A 14,633-nucleotide genomic window follows, 5' to 3' on the forward strand; every position below is an offset into this window, starting at 1 on the left:
AAAAAAAAAAAAAAAAAAAAAGAGAGACAAAATCTCTAATTGCCAGGAGCTTATATTGAAAATCAGATTAAACACATACAAACTAATCATAACAATAATGAATACTATATTCATAAATAATAGCTGTAAGAGATTTTAGTAAATCTTTTAAATTAGAAAAATAGAAAAATTATTAAAACTAAAATGGCCAGGTGTGATGGCTCATGCCTATGATCCCAACACTTTGGGATGCCAAGGTTGGGAGGGTCATTTCAGCCTAGGAGTTTGAAACCGGTCCGGGCACTATAGGAAAACCCTGTCTACAAAAAGTAGAAAATTAGCCAGGCATAGTGGTGCATGCCTGTAGACCCAGCTACTAAGGAGGCTGAGGTGGGGGGACTGCTTGAGCCTGAGAGGTCAAGGCTGCGGAGAGCCATGATCATACCACTGCACTCCAGCCTGGGCAATAGAGCGAGACACTGTCTCAAGAAAAAAAAATTATTTGATGTAGTCCTAAAACTATTATGTAGAATACTATTGTTTACATCACATCACGTGAGCCCTTTAAATGGCTTAATACTTATTTAGATATGATCCATAAAGTTTTCCTGGTAATTAACTATACCTAAGAACAATTAAGTATAAAAGAGTTACTGCCTTGACAGGAAGATTGTAAAAATTTTAAAAAGACAAATAAATAAAAGAGTCAAAACTGTAGCTCTGTGAGGCTCAAATAACAACTAATTCAAGTCACAGTGAACATCTAGCAATCATTCTGAACACCATATAATTCACTTAATACATTTTGCCTGAATGCCCAACACATCTGAATTACCAACACCCATATGTAGCCAAGAAACTGGCAATCATTTATAAATTATCGCCTATGACTCCAACTGCTCTACACACTTATTTTTTAAATTTTATTCATTTATTTATTATTTTTATTTTTTGTAGAGATGGGATCTCACTATGTTACCCAGGTTGGTCCAGAAACAGAAACAGAACCACACTAATTTCATAAATCAGATGACCATACAGTCATTCGATTTATGAAAAACAGTGCCACACGGTGCAGAAGGAGAAGGATGGTCTTTTCAATAAATGGTGCTGGATTAAGCAGACACATCTGTGTAGTAAAAAGTGAATCATAGCCAGGTGGGGCGGCTCACACCTGTAATTCCAGCACTCCAGGAGGCTGAAGTGGGCAGATTACTTGAGCCCAAGAGTTCGAGACCACTTGGGAAACATGTTGAATCCCCATCTCTTAAAAAAATACGAAAATTAGCCAGGCATGGTGGCACATGCCTATAGTCGCAGCTACTCAGGTGGCTGAGGTGGGAGAATCACTTGAGCCAGGAGATGGAGGTTGAGTGAGCTGAGATCCTGCCACCACATTCTAGCCTGGGCAATACAGTGAGGCCCTGTCTGAAAAAAAAAAGCGAAAACTAAAATAAAATTGTTATAAGGTTAACACAGAAAAATGTGTTCATACTCTTAGGTTAGGCATTGATTTCTTAAATAGGACACAAACAGCAGTACCCATAAAGGAAAAGATTGATAAAGTATAATTTCATTAAAATTAAGAATCTCAGGCTGGGTGCAGTGGCTCATGCCTGTAATCCCAACCCTTTGGGAGGCCGAGGCAGGTGTATCACTTGAGCCTAGGAATTCCAGACCAGCCTATGCAATGTGGCAAAACCCCATCTCTACTAAAAATACAGAAAACAGCTGAGTGTGGTGGTACTCCCCTGTAGGTCCCAGCTACTTGGGGGCTGAGGCAGGGGGATCACCTGAGCCTTGTGAGGTCAAGGTTGCGGTGAGCTGTGACTGTGCCACTGCACTCCAGCCTGGGGAACGGAGTGAGATCCTGTCTCAAAAAGAAAAAAAAACGTTAGAGGATCTCCAGTCATGAAAAAACACCATAAAAGAGTGAAAACGCAAGCTACAGATTGAAAAAAGGGAAATGCAATACATATAAATCCTAGAAAGGAGGCATATCCAGAATAAAGTATTACAAATCAACAGGAAAACAAGCATATCAATGAAAACTGGATAAAAAGATTTAACAGGCACTTCACAAAAGAGGACATATAAATAGCAATAAAAGATAATCTCAATGAAACCACACTGATATATTACTGCACCCCTATTAGAATGGCAAAATAATTTTTAACCGACAGGCATTAGCGAGGATGTGGGGTAACCAGCATATCCCTGCTAAATGGTACAACTACTTTGGGAAAATGTTCAACAATATGTAATACTAAAGTTTTATCATTCATATACCTCTAAAACCAACAATGCCACTCCTACAAATATACCCCAGTCTAGTAATGTTCTATTTCTTAATCTGTGGTGGTTCACTTGGTCAAAATTCATTACTCTTTTTTTTTTTTTTTTTTTTTTGAGACAGGGTCTCACTCTGCCATCCAGGTCGGAGTGCACTGCCATGATCACAGCTCACTGCAATCTCAACCTCTCGGGCTCTGGCGATCCTCCCAACTCAGCCTACCGGGCAGCTGGGACTACAGGCACACACCACCACACACAGCTAACTTTTGTATTTTTAGTAGAGAAAGGTTTTTGCCACATTGCCCAGGCTGGCCTGGAAATCCTGGGCTCAAGTGATCTACCCACCTTGGCGTCCCAAAGTGCCAGGATTACAGGTGTGATCTACTGCGCCAGGGGCCACCTGCACATTTAAAATTGTGAACTTCTTCTCTATACTTCAGTAACTTTTCCAAGATTTCTTTGACGCAAAGTTCTCAGAAATCTTAAAGCTAGCATTTCAGAATAGAAAAAAATAGCTTCTGGTTCACTAGTGAAATTTTACTAATAAAATTTAAAAACAAAAAGAAAGCTACTAGCACACATCAGCTCCGAACAGATTAAACACTATCAGCAGATCTTTTCTTTAACTTCGTGAATTACTGGGATTCATTCTTTTGGCAAAGAAAGGATGAACAACACTGTAACCCAAAGAAAAGGTACCACTGCCAGGAAAGACTTCCTTTCGAAAGCAGCTCTAGCAGCAAAAGATAGGAGGAAAGCAAGGAAACCAGGCCAAACGTCTTGGTTAACTTTTCGATGAAAGGACGCCAAATGAGATGATCTAAAAAGCCAGCCAGCCAGCCAGCCAGACAGACACAGGGAAATCACAGCAACTCCTCCGAGCCCAAACAGCAACCCCACAATCCAACCTACCCGAAATCCTGCGGTTCATTTGAGGATTGCCCCGCTAGTCAGGAGGTGATTCAGTGCTGGCTACAAACGCTCCTCATGTGCATCCTGGACCTGGCACACCTGGCTTGCCCATCACCAGCCTGGAGACACCGCCAGGAGCAGAAGCCCGGAGGCCAGTAAACACCCCAACTTTGCAAGTCAGGGGCGCGAGCGCTCTGGCCTCTCAGGTCCGCAGAGGGAACCTATTTCCGGCCTCGAGGGTGGGGTGCGGGGTCAGTGTCCTCTACAGGATATAGGAGGACGTGCCCCCGAAGCTGCTCCGTCCCTCCACCCCCTGGGATGCCACAGAACACCCGCCAGCGAGTTTCTTCCCCAGCGCCCACGAGAGGTGGGCTGCGGGCAGCAGCGGCAGGCGAAGAATCCAGCGCAGGGAACTCAGGCCCCGGCGGTGCACCAGCCCCCACACCCCCCACCCGCGCTCGCGCAACAAAACTTGCACGGCCGCGCCTCGACCCAGCTGTGCGCCCGCGGGTCCCGGATTCACCGCCCGCCCAGCCTGGCGCAGCGCCCTCACCTCAGAAACGCTGGGTGGACTTCGCGGTAACTTCCCATCCAGACGGCAGCCGGCAGCCGCGCCGGCGCGCCTCGGCCCAGCTCCTGGCGCCGCGGGTCGCCGGTCCCGCGTTCCCGAAAGCACCGCGCTCGCTCAGAAGCTCTGGCAGCCTCGCGACCCTCACTTACCCCCCCAGTACCGCCGCTGTCTCAAACCCAACGGCCACCCAGCCCCTCGACTGCGCCTGCGGCCCACTGGCTCTTCAGGGTCCTGATTAGGCGTCAGGAGAACCCACGGCGCAGGCGCGGCGGGGCCTTAAAGGGACCCGGCCGCCTCTATTGCACAATGGGTTCGAGCAGGTTAGGGGCCCTGCGGGCCGAGAAAAGCAGTAACCGAGGGGATGCACCGAGTGCAGCGGGGACAGGGAATCCCTCTCTCTCCCCTCCGCCTCTCCTTCAAAGCACAAGCCCTCGACCCTCCAAATCGCTGATTTCCCCGACCACTTGAACCGCCCCTACCAGGTTAAAAAGGCAGGGGACACCCCCCCTTGGGGGCCGGAGCGTCCCCGCGTGCCCAGCCAGATTTTATTTTTCTCTGAAAAGATGGTACATTTACATGGCTCAAAATTCAAATAAGGCCAGGCTTGAGCCCTGGAATTCGAGACCAGCATGGACAAAAAAGAGAGAACCCCGTCTCTATTAAAAAAAAAAAAAATCAAATAGTACAGAAAATTGTAAAGTTAAAATAGGCATCTCTTCCATTCCTGTCTCCCAGTCTCACCCTGTAGGCAATCTGTGGGATGCTGTTGCCTATGAATCCTTCCAGGGATATTTTATGTACGTTTTCGCTTTTTTTTTTTTTTTTTTTTTTTGAGATAGAGTCTTACTCTTGTTGCCCAGGATGGAGTGCAATGGCATGATCTTGGCTTACTGCAACCTCCACCTCCCAAGTTCAAGCTATTGTCCTGCCTCAGCCTCCCAAATAGCTGGGATTACAGGTGCCCGCCATCATGCCTGGCTAATTTTTGTATTTTTAGTAGAGACGAGGTTTCACCATGTTGGCAAGGCTGGTCTAGAACTCCTGACCTCGAGTCTTGCTCTGTCACCCTTGCTGGAGTGCAGTGGCACAATCTCAGCTCACTGCAACCTCCGCCTCCCAGGTTCAAGCGATTCTCCTGCCTCAGCTCCCGAGTAGCTAGGACTACAGGCGTGTGCCACCACACCTGGCCTCCCTTCTCATTTGGCACGTGCCAGCCACGTGCCAAGTCCCAGGCCCCAAACTGGTTAGGGGTCAGGAAGAGCGTTCCGAAGAGCTCACACAGAAGCTCAATCCTATCTCTCCACCAAGGTGGGCGACACCATGGGGCTGCAATGCCTGTTTTTGTGCTTTTCAGGCACCTCCCCCAGTGCTGCCAACCGCCCTTCTGAAGGGCCTGTGTTTGCCACCCTCCGCCTTCGCACTAATTTGCTATTTCTCATCTGCTCTGGGCCAGGAGAACAGATAAAACTAGGGCCCTCAATGGTTTAGAGTTTTACAGTTCACCAAGTGCTCAAGGCACTTTATCTTCTGTGAACCTCACCCCAGCCCCTAGGGAAAGACAGATCAGGACCAGCCACGTGACTGTGCAGGTCATTTCAGTTTCCATTCTCCTACCTCTAAAATGCCGAAAATAACAGGAACTACTCCATAGGACTGGTGTGAGGATTAAATATCCACGGAATGCTTAGAACAGGTCCAGCATATAGTGGCAATAATGCTATTAATAAAATCAGAGCTAACATTCAGTGAGCACTTAGCATGTTCCAAAAACTGTTCTAAGTGCTATATATAGATCAGCTTATTTGATCCTCACAAGAAAGCTACATTTTTAAGTATCATTACTTCCCCTATCCTACAGATGAGAAAAATGAGGCATGGAGAAGTGATTTTCTAAAGATCACAAAACTGGGCTGGGCACAGTGGCTCAATCTGTAATCCCAGTACTTTGGGTGGCCGAAGCAGGTGGATCACCTGAAGGCAGGAGTTCCAGACCAGCCTGGCCAACATGGTGAAACCCCCATCTCTACTAAAAATGCAAAAATTAGCCAGACATGGTGGTGCACGCTTGTAATTCCAGCTATTTGGGAGGCTGAGGCAGGAGAATTGCTTGAACCCAGGAGGCAGAGGTTTCGGTGAGCTGAGATCATGCCACTGCAACCCAGCCCAGACGACAGACTGAGACTCCATCTTAAAAATAAATAGCCCAGGCGTGGTGGCTCACGCCTGTAATCCCAGCACTTTAGAAGGCCCAGGCGGGAGGATCACCTGAGGTCAGGAGTTCAAGACCAGCCTGACCAATATGGAGAAACGCCACCTCTACTAAAACTAAGAATTAGCCCGGGGTGGTAGTGCATGCCTGTAATCCCAGCTACTCGGGAGGCTAAGGTGAGAATTGCTTAAACCTGGGAGGCAGTGGATGCATTCAGCCGAGATTGCTCCACTGCACTCCAGCCTGGGCCACAGAGTGAAACTCCGTCTCAAAAATAAATAAATAAATAAATAAATAAATAAATAAGTGTTAATAGGCACATGCAGCTAGTGGCGACCATATTAGTGCAGAGTCACACGCATAAGGCTCGACTGGTATTATGCCCAAACGCTGACTTATTCTTCAGCACCTCCCAGCTCAGACCTCCCGGGCACCTGCTCAGGAGCTCCTTGGCTCTCCGCAGCCGCTGCACCTCGCGCTGGGCGTCCTCGTGGGCCTGCATGGTGCGGTCGGTCTTGTCCCGCAAGCACTACATCTGTTCCTCTAGGGCCCGCCGCTCACTCTCGCTGTCACTAAGCTGCTTCCGCAGGGTGCCCAGCAGATAGATCCTGGCTTGCCTCATAGCGCCCACGAATGTCCTGGGGCGTTGGGATCACAGAGTCGAGGGGGGTCGTGGGAGGCGTCCAGAGCCCACCTACTCTCTTCTGGTTACAGGGATACACACTAGCCTACGCTAGGCGGGGTCCCAGGGCCTGGACCTGGCCTGGGGCAGGATAGAGGCCTACGTTTGAGAGCCAGGATTCCACTCCCCTATGTGCCCTCACCACCCTCTGAGCCCTCACCTCCCTGGGGTCCCAGACAACTCCAATCAAAGCCCCCACCCACCCACCGATGCCAGACAACCCCCCAGGCACACTAGTCTCCTGGGTTCTGACCCCAACCCCAGGGCTTCCAGGCTCCTCCCCCTTGCATCCTGGTTCCACTCTCAGACTCCTCTGTACCCTGGCTCTTCCCCTAGTTCCCAAGCTCTCATCCTAGGCTCTGACTCCCCTTGCTAGACCTTTTCCCAGGGTCCTGGCTCTGTATGACCAGGGACCTGTCTCCCTCTCTACCAGGACCCTAACACTGCTGCAGCCTCCTCCCTCCACCAGCTGCCCAAGAACCCACCCACAGCTGCCCAAGCACCCCCACTTCTGGGCTCGGCTTCACCGCAGAGCTCTCTGCCACGTCCTTGGGGATCCTGCCACCCTCAGACACTATTTCTCAGGGCTCTGGCTGCACCCCCGGGGCGCTCAGACTCCTCCCCCGGACCTGGGCCCCCGGGCCCGCCCCCGCCACGCCCCCGCCCCGCCCCGCCCGCACCCGGAGGGCGCGAGCCCCTCCCCCCGGGCCTCTGGCTGCGCCCAGAACGCTCACGCCCCTTCCTACCTGGACCTGCAACTGGCGCTCGTGCAGGGCGGGCTGAATCAGGGCAAGCGAGCGTGGAGAAGTCTGAGCAGGCCGGGGAGGGGCCTCGGCCTGGCGAGTGGCGCCGCGGTGGGGACGGGGTCCGCTGGCCCGAGAGTCCCCGCAGGTTGCCCTCGGACGCATCCACGGTGCACTTGGAGCCGCTCAGCTGGACGCCGCTCTCAGCTTCGGACAGGACGGCCTGAGGGTAGAGGGAGGCAGAAGGAGGCCGCAGAGTTAGGAACCGCGGTGTTAGCTGGGCAAAGACGCCTAGGCGAGGCTGGGGGCCGCCCCATCCCAAATGCTGCCTCCTACAAGAAGCCTTCCTGATTTCACCTCCTCCACTAACTCAGTCCTCAGCTCGCCACCGCTGAGGCCTCCCGTTTATTGCAAAGACATCATCTGGTGTTGCTCACAGGTGGGCTCCGAGAGGGCCGTGCCTCCCCTCTGAGACTGGGGGCTCCCCAGGGCAGGGGCCAGGTGAGTTAGCAGGGGTGCTGAGCAGCTACAGCCTGGGTCCCAGGCCCCCACCCATTTGCAGTTCAGTCCCAGGCCACCGAAAGACGTGGCGGGGGAGTCTGGGACTGCCTGGCGGGGCCCTGTCTTCCCACCTCTCTGGGCTCACACCTGTTCCAGGTCCCTTAGGCTCTGCTGTAGCCCCTCTCCGGTGTGTGGGGTAAATTGTAGAAGGAGATTTTGGGTATAAGACCAAGAAAATAGTCTGGGGCTAAGCCGTGGGGGCCTTGAGTGCCAGGCCAGGGAGCATTCCGGCTGGGTTCTGTGGGCAGGAGAGAGCCATGGAAGGGAGGAACCTCTGAGTGTCGGTGAGAATGGGTTTGAGGGATTCTGAGAGCAGGTGGGAGGCTGTGCTCTAGGTGACAAGTGAAGAGGCCCCGATGGGACAGTGGGACTGGCCTTTGAGAGAGGCAAACTGAAAGTTAAAGAATGTTCTGGGGCAGGTTCTAGAGATCTTGGAGCGTGGAGACTTCTCTGCCCTTCCCGTTTAGAAGCCTCAGATGAGCTCCTCCCTGAGCAATGGGCATGGCTGTGCCATACATGCAGCTTCCAGCAGGAGGCGCCAGGAGCAAAGGCACCTGGCACAGCTTCTCAGCGCTTAAGGAAGGAAAAAGGGGCTCACTCTGAGGAAGTAATTACATGGATCCCATTCTTTGTCAGGGCAGGGAGCTTGAGGTCTAACAGGACGCAGTGGAGAACCCTGGAGCTGCATTTGAATCCTGGTGCTGCCTTGACCTGTCTGTGCCTTGATGCTCGCATCTGTGCCTTGATGCTCCCATCTGTGAAATGGGGGTGATGAAAGTATCTTCTTCCTATGATCATTATAAGAATAAAATGAGATAATGCACACAAAGCCCTAGCACATAGTAGGTGCTTAGAAAAGGGTCAGCGTTGGTTTGCTGTTGTTGTTATTGGTGGGCAGGAACTGAAAACAGGCACTACCCATGCTGGCTGAAGCCAGCCTGGTCTGTCTGGAGAGGAACAAGTCACCAGGGCCTGGCTTGATGATGTCTGGTCTCTTCAGACCTTGTGGTGACCCTAAGTCTGGGCAAGTGGGAGGGGGGGACCTACTCTTAATTTTCATGGCCATCGTTACATGAGTGTCAGTGTTGATTTTTGGTACCCTTGAGGCTTGAGGCTTCTGTGTCAAGAATGGATTATCAGTCTCCTTTGGTTTTTGGCTGGGAGCAGTGGCTCATGCCTATAATCCCAGCACTGTGGGAGGCGGAGGCGCAGATCGCTTGAGCTCAGGAGTTGGAGACCAGCGTGGGCAATATGGTGAAACCCCGTCTCTACCAAAAATGCAAAAAAATTAGCCAGGCGTGTTGGCGTATGCCTGTGGTCCCAGCTACTCCGGAGGCTGAGGTGGGAAGATTGCTTGAGCCTGGGAGGTAGAGGTTGCAGTGAGCCGAGGTTGGCCACTGCACTCCAGCCTGGGTGACAGAGTGAGACCATGTCTCAAAAAAAAAAAAAAAAAAAAAGGATCTCCTTTGGTTTTCAAAAATTATTATTCCACTTACTGTCATTTCAAATTCAACAATCCCACTTTAGCTTTGAGTTCAGGTTAAAAATCTTCTCTTATGGATAAATTCCACTTTTTTTCTTTTATTTGCCAGAGATGGGGTCTCACTATGTTGCCTAGGCTGGTCTTGAACTCCTAGGCTCAAGCAATCCTCCCACCTCAGCCTCCCAAAGTGCTGGGATATAGGCATGAGCCGCTGTGCCTGGCCTATATGATTCCACTTCAGTGAGGTACCTACAATAGTCAGATCCACAGGGACAGAAAGTAGAAAGGAGGTTGCCCTGGGGGCTGAAGAGAGAGGGGAATGGCAAATTGTCATTTAGTGGGCATAGAATTCTAGTTTTGCAAGATGAAAAGAGTCTTGGAGACTGGCTGCATTTAACAATGTGAACGTACTTAACACTCTGCTGAACTGCACACTTACAAATGGCTTAGATGGCCGGGCGCGGTGGCTCACGCTTGTAATCCCAGCACTTTGGGAGGCCGAGGCGGGCAGATCACGAGGTCAGGAGATCGAGACCATGGTGAAACCCCGTCTCTACTAAAAATACAAAAAAAAAAAAAAAATTAGCGGGGCGTAGTGGCGGGCGCCTGTAGTCCCAGCTACTCGGAGAGGCTGAGGCAGGAGAATGGCGTGAACCCGGGAGGCGGAGCTTGCAGTGAGCCGAGAGCGCGCCACTGCACTCCAGCCTGGGCGACAGAGCGAGACTCCGTCTCAAAAAAAAAAAAAAAAAAAAAAAAACAAATGGCTTAGATGGCACATTATATGGTATGTATATTTTACCACGATTAAAAGTTAAAAAACATATATATAGAAAAAGTATTCTTTTAAAATATAACAACTTTAATGGGCCAGGCATGGTGGCTCACGCCTGTAATCCCAACACTTTGGGAGGCCGAGGCGGGTGGATCACCTGAGGTCAGGAGTTCAAGATCAGCCTGGTCAATGTGGTGAAACCCTGTCTCTACTAAAAATACAAAAATTAGCCGGGCGTGGTGGTGCATGCCTGTAATCCCAGCTACTTGGGAGACTGAGGCAGGATAGTCGCTTGAATCCGGGAGGCAGAGGTTTCAGTGAGTGGAGATCATACCACTGCACTCCAGCCTGGGCGACAGTGCGAGACTCTGTCTCAAAAAAAAAAAAATCTTTAAAAATTACTATAAAATTATTAAAATGATACAACTGAATATTCGGTTCCATTTACAATCTTGGCTAATTAAACATGCATGAAAATATAATTTAAAAGCTGTCGGAACCCCTAAGACACTTCAGCCTTGAGAGAGCTGTGAATGGGATCTGAGTCATGTGACTTTTATTCCTCAGATTGTAGATTAACTCGCTTTCTTATTTTCCTTATTCTGTACAATGACCAGAGAGAATTAAGGAACACCAGGGACAAAACCCTCCTGTCTTCTTAATTAATGACCCTGTGACTCATCCACTTCCCCCTTTGTTGTCCTGCTCTTCGTAGAACAGATGCCAGGAAACGCATAGCTATCATACCCTTCACAAAAAATGTGAAATATGCCCTCCCCCAAAAGAAACAGTCAAATGGCTGTAACTATGTGCCAGCCTAGTATGAAAAATGCTGTAATCTGGCTAAAAATTCCTCTGTCCCTGCCTCTATAAATGAAACCTTCACTTCCCTACTTTGGAATGCTGAGTTCATTACTTTGGAGTTGAGGTTTCTGGGTGGCCGTTCTCAAACCTTGTGCTTGAATAAACTCTATTTTATTTTACTTTAGTGTATTTTGTATTTTATTTTATTATTATTATTTTTTGAGACAGGGTCTCACTCTGTAGCCCAGGCTGGAGTGCAGTGGCACAATCACGGTTCACTACAGCCTCAACCTTCTGGGCTCAAGCGATCCTCCCACCTCAGCCTCAGTAGCTGGGACTATAGGTGTGGGCCACCACACATGGCTGATTTTTAAAATTTTTTGTAGAGACGGTGTCCCACTATGTTGCCCAGGCTGGTCTCGAAGTCCTGGACTCAAGGGATCCACACAGCTTCCCAAAGTGCTGGAATTATTGGCGTGAGCCGCTGTGCCTGGCCTAAACTCTTTTTAAATTAGACTCTGACGCTCTTGGTTATTTCAGGTAGACACATAGTTAAACATTTTTAACTGCATGTATAGATTTAACATATTCAATTTCTTTTAAAAATACTTCAGTTGCCTTAATAACAAACACAACTTTCTCAAGCACTTAAATTATTCTTAGAAATCTGGTAACTTATGCTTATCATGAATTTAAATTTTTATAACTTTTTAACACTTCTGTCAAACAGTAAAATTTCAACTTAAAATATCACAAGTCTAAATCAATCAATGATTCATTTGTGCATTTTACTTTATTTTTGAGACGGAGTCTTGCCCCAGACTGGAGTGCAGTGACACGATCTCGGCTCACTGCACCCTCCACCTCCCAGGTTCAAGCGATTCTCCTTTGTCAGCCTCCCAAGTAGCTGGGATTACAGGCGTCCACTACCACACCTGGCTAATTTTTGTATTTTTAGTAGAGACAGGATTTCACCATGTTGGCCAGGCTGGTCTCGAACTCCTAACCTCAGGCGATACGCCCACCTCGGCCTCCCAAAGTGCTGGGATTATAGGCGCGAGCCACTGTGTCTGGCCTCATTTGTGTATTTAAATTAAAACCTTAAGACTGACCTTTTATTCATACAGACTAGGGGTGTGCAATCTTTTGGCTTCCCTGGGCCACGCTGGAAGGAGAAGAATTGTCTTGGGCCACACATAAAATACACTAACACTAATGATAGCTGATGAGCTAAAAAAAAAAAAAAAAAAAAAAAAAAAAAAAAAAAAAAGAATTGAGAAAAATCTCTTAATTTTTTTTTTTTTTTTTTTTTTTTAGCTGGCAAAGGCGTTTAATAGAAATGAGATGAGGGCAGGCCGCCCCTCCCCCGCCCCACCAGCGCAGGAAGTTCCTGGGGTACAGCCGGAAGAGCTTGCCCTCCTGTGTGGGCTCGAAGCCGCACTTTTCCAGGTTGTCAGGGTCGAAGGTACCGTCTTTGAAGTCCTTTTCGATGGCAGGCGCCACGGCTTCGCTGAAGAGCTGCGCTGCCGTCAGAGACGTCTCCTCGCTCTCAGGGACGCGGTAGCTCACGTAGGGCTTGAGCTTGAAGCCGGTCGGATCCGGGACGACGAACTCCGGGACCATCTCCTTGATCTGCACGAACCTCCAGCCCGAGGTGAGGAAGCCGATGCCCTTGGTGCCCCGGCCCTTGCAGCCCTTGAAGCTGCGCGGGCCCCGCTTGCTCGTCCACTTGCTTATCCGGTCCGCGCCCCGGACCAGGCAGCGCGCCGCTGCGGCCAGGACGCCCATGCTGCGCCCTGGACTGGAGACCCTGCACGAGCCTCCAAGCGGCCCCTCAACGGCCCTCTTAATGTTTTAAGAAAGTTTACGAATTTGTGTTGGGCCGCATTTAAAGCCACAGCTGCATTCAAAGCCACTGGCCAAGGGTTGGACAAGCTTAACATGGCCCATATTCTCTTAAATATTAAAAATATTTCAAATTCCAAAGTTGAAATTGTTTGATTCTCTGAAACATTTCTTTGCTCAATTCTTGTCAAGCTTAAAAAATGAGAGCCTACTAAGGCAATGATGTTGTCACACCAAGAAAATTTCGAGCTTAGTTTTCCAACCCATTTTGGGGGTTCCTACCTCCTCTTTAATGTTCACGGAAACTTCAGGCTTGGATGGAGGTTTTGTCCAAGGTCTTCATAGGACACAAGTCCTATTATTAGTCATTTAAACAAGATTTCCCATAACCTAAAAAGGACGGTGACATAGCCTGTGTCCCCAGGGTTCAGCATATGCATTTCCTATTTCTTAAGTCAGATTTGGGGCTAAGTAATACCCTCCCGGGTAGCTTCACCACTAGTTTGGATTCAATTGGTGTTTTAGTCCACTTTGCATTATAAGGAATGCCTGAGGCTGGGTAATTGATAAGGAAAAGAGGTTTATTTGGCGCATAGTCCTGCAAGCTGTATGAGAAGCATAATGCCTGGACGACTCAGCCTTGGCAAAATACTAAAAGCAAGAAAAAAATAAAAATGAAAAGAAGCATTGGCAGGGTGCAGTGGCTCACGCCTGTAGTCCCAGCACTTTGGGGAGGCCGAGGTGGGTGGATCACCTGAGGTCGGGAGTTTGAGAGCAGCCTGGCCAACATAGCGAAACCCTGTCTCTACTAAAAATACAAAAATTAGCCAGGTGTGGTGGTGGGTGCCTGTAATTCCAGCTACTGAGGAGTCTGAGGCAGGAGAATTGCTTGAACCTGGGAGGTAGAGGTTGCAGTGAGCCGAGATCGTGCCACTGCTCTCCAGCCTGGGTGACAGAGTGAGACTTCGTCTCAAAAAAAAAAAAAAAAGACAAAAAGAAACATGGCGCTGGGGTAGAGCCCCAGAAGACAGACTTTACTAAGGCAATGGTGAGGGAAATGTGGGGTTGGAGCCCCCACAGAGAGTACCCACAAGGGCACTGCCTATCACAGCTAGGAGAACAGGGCTACTGCCCTCCAGACTCCAGAATGGTACAGCCACTGGCAGCTTGCACCCTCAGCCTGGAAAAGCTCAACTCCAACCTGTGATAGCAGCTACGTGGGCTGTGCCCACCCAGCAAAGCCATGAGGCTGGGGCTGCCCAAGGCCTTGTGAGCCCCACACTCCTTGTGGCAGAGTGCCCTGGATGTAGGTGGGTTTTGGACTTGTATGTGGCCTGTTCTCCTTTTTTTTTTTGAGATGGAGTTTCACTCTTTTTGCCCATGCTGGAGTGCAGTGGCACAATCTTGGCTCGCTGCAACCTCCACCTCCTGGGTTCAAGCAATTCTCCTACCTCAGCCTCCCGAGTAGCTAGGATTACAGGCATGCGCCACCATGCCTGGCTAATTTTGAGTTTTTATTTTTTTTTTAGTAGAGACAGGGTTTCTCCATGTTGGTCAGGCTGGTCTCGAACTCCTGACCTCAGGTGATCTGCCCGCCTTGGCCTCCCAAAGTGGCCTGTTCCCCTTTGTTTTTGCCACTTTTTGCCTTTTGGAATGGGAATCTTTACCCAATGCAAGTACCACCATTGTATCTTAGAAGTAAATAACTTGGTTTTCATTTTATAGGATCATAGGTGGTAGAAACTTGCCTGTGTCTTAGATGGAACTTTGGACTTTT

The 14,633-nt window shown here is 49.4% G+C and overlaps 1 protein-coding gene and 1 long non-coding RNA gene across 4 annotated transcripts in view; both read right to left on the reverse strand.

Moving 5' to 3' along the window:
- LOC116812988 (uncharacterized) overlaps positions 1–3,902 on the reverse strand; it is a 7,497-nt gene extending 3,595 nt beyond the window's left edge. For 2 of the 3 annotated variants that reach the window (XR_004370856.2, XR_009214752.1), the window contains exons 1-2: positions 3,740–3,902; positions 3,187–3,305 (exon numbers count right to left, since the gene is read on the reverse strand). This is a non-coding gene — a long non-coding RNA (uncharacterized LOC116812988). Of the gene's footprint in view, positions 1–1,772; positions 1,850–3,186; positions 3,306–3,739 lie in introns of all 3 variants that reach the window. The other variant, XR_009214753.1, reaches the window with a different exon arrangement.
- Positions 3,903–6,495: 2,593 nt separating this feature from the next.
- On the reverse strand, positions 6,496–12,844 carry LOC116813786 (uncharacterized). Its single transcript, XM_032760908.2, has 4 exons — positions 12,323–12,844; positions 7,395–7,614; positions 6,699–6,729; positions 6,496–6,604 (listed from the first exon to the last, which is right to left on the reverse strand). The coding sequence occupies exons 1-4, from the start codon at positions 12,797–12,799 to the stop codon at positions 6,496–6,498; spliced, it is 837 nt and encodes a 278-aa protein (XP_032616799.2). The 5' UTR covers positions 12,800–12,844.
- Between the last annotated feature and the right edge of the window lie 1,789 nt (positions 12,845–14,633).

The sequence above is a fragment of the Hylobates moloch genome, unplaced genomic scaffold (assembly GCF_009828535.3).
Source record: "Hylobates moloch isolate HMO894 unplaced genomic scaffold, HMol_V3 SCAFFOLD_9, whole genome shotgun sequence".
In the NCBI taxonomy this organism is placed as follows: domain Eukaryota; kingdom Metazoa; phylum Chordata; class Mammalia; order Primates; family Hylobatidae; genus Hylobates; species Hylobates moloch.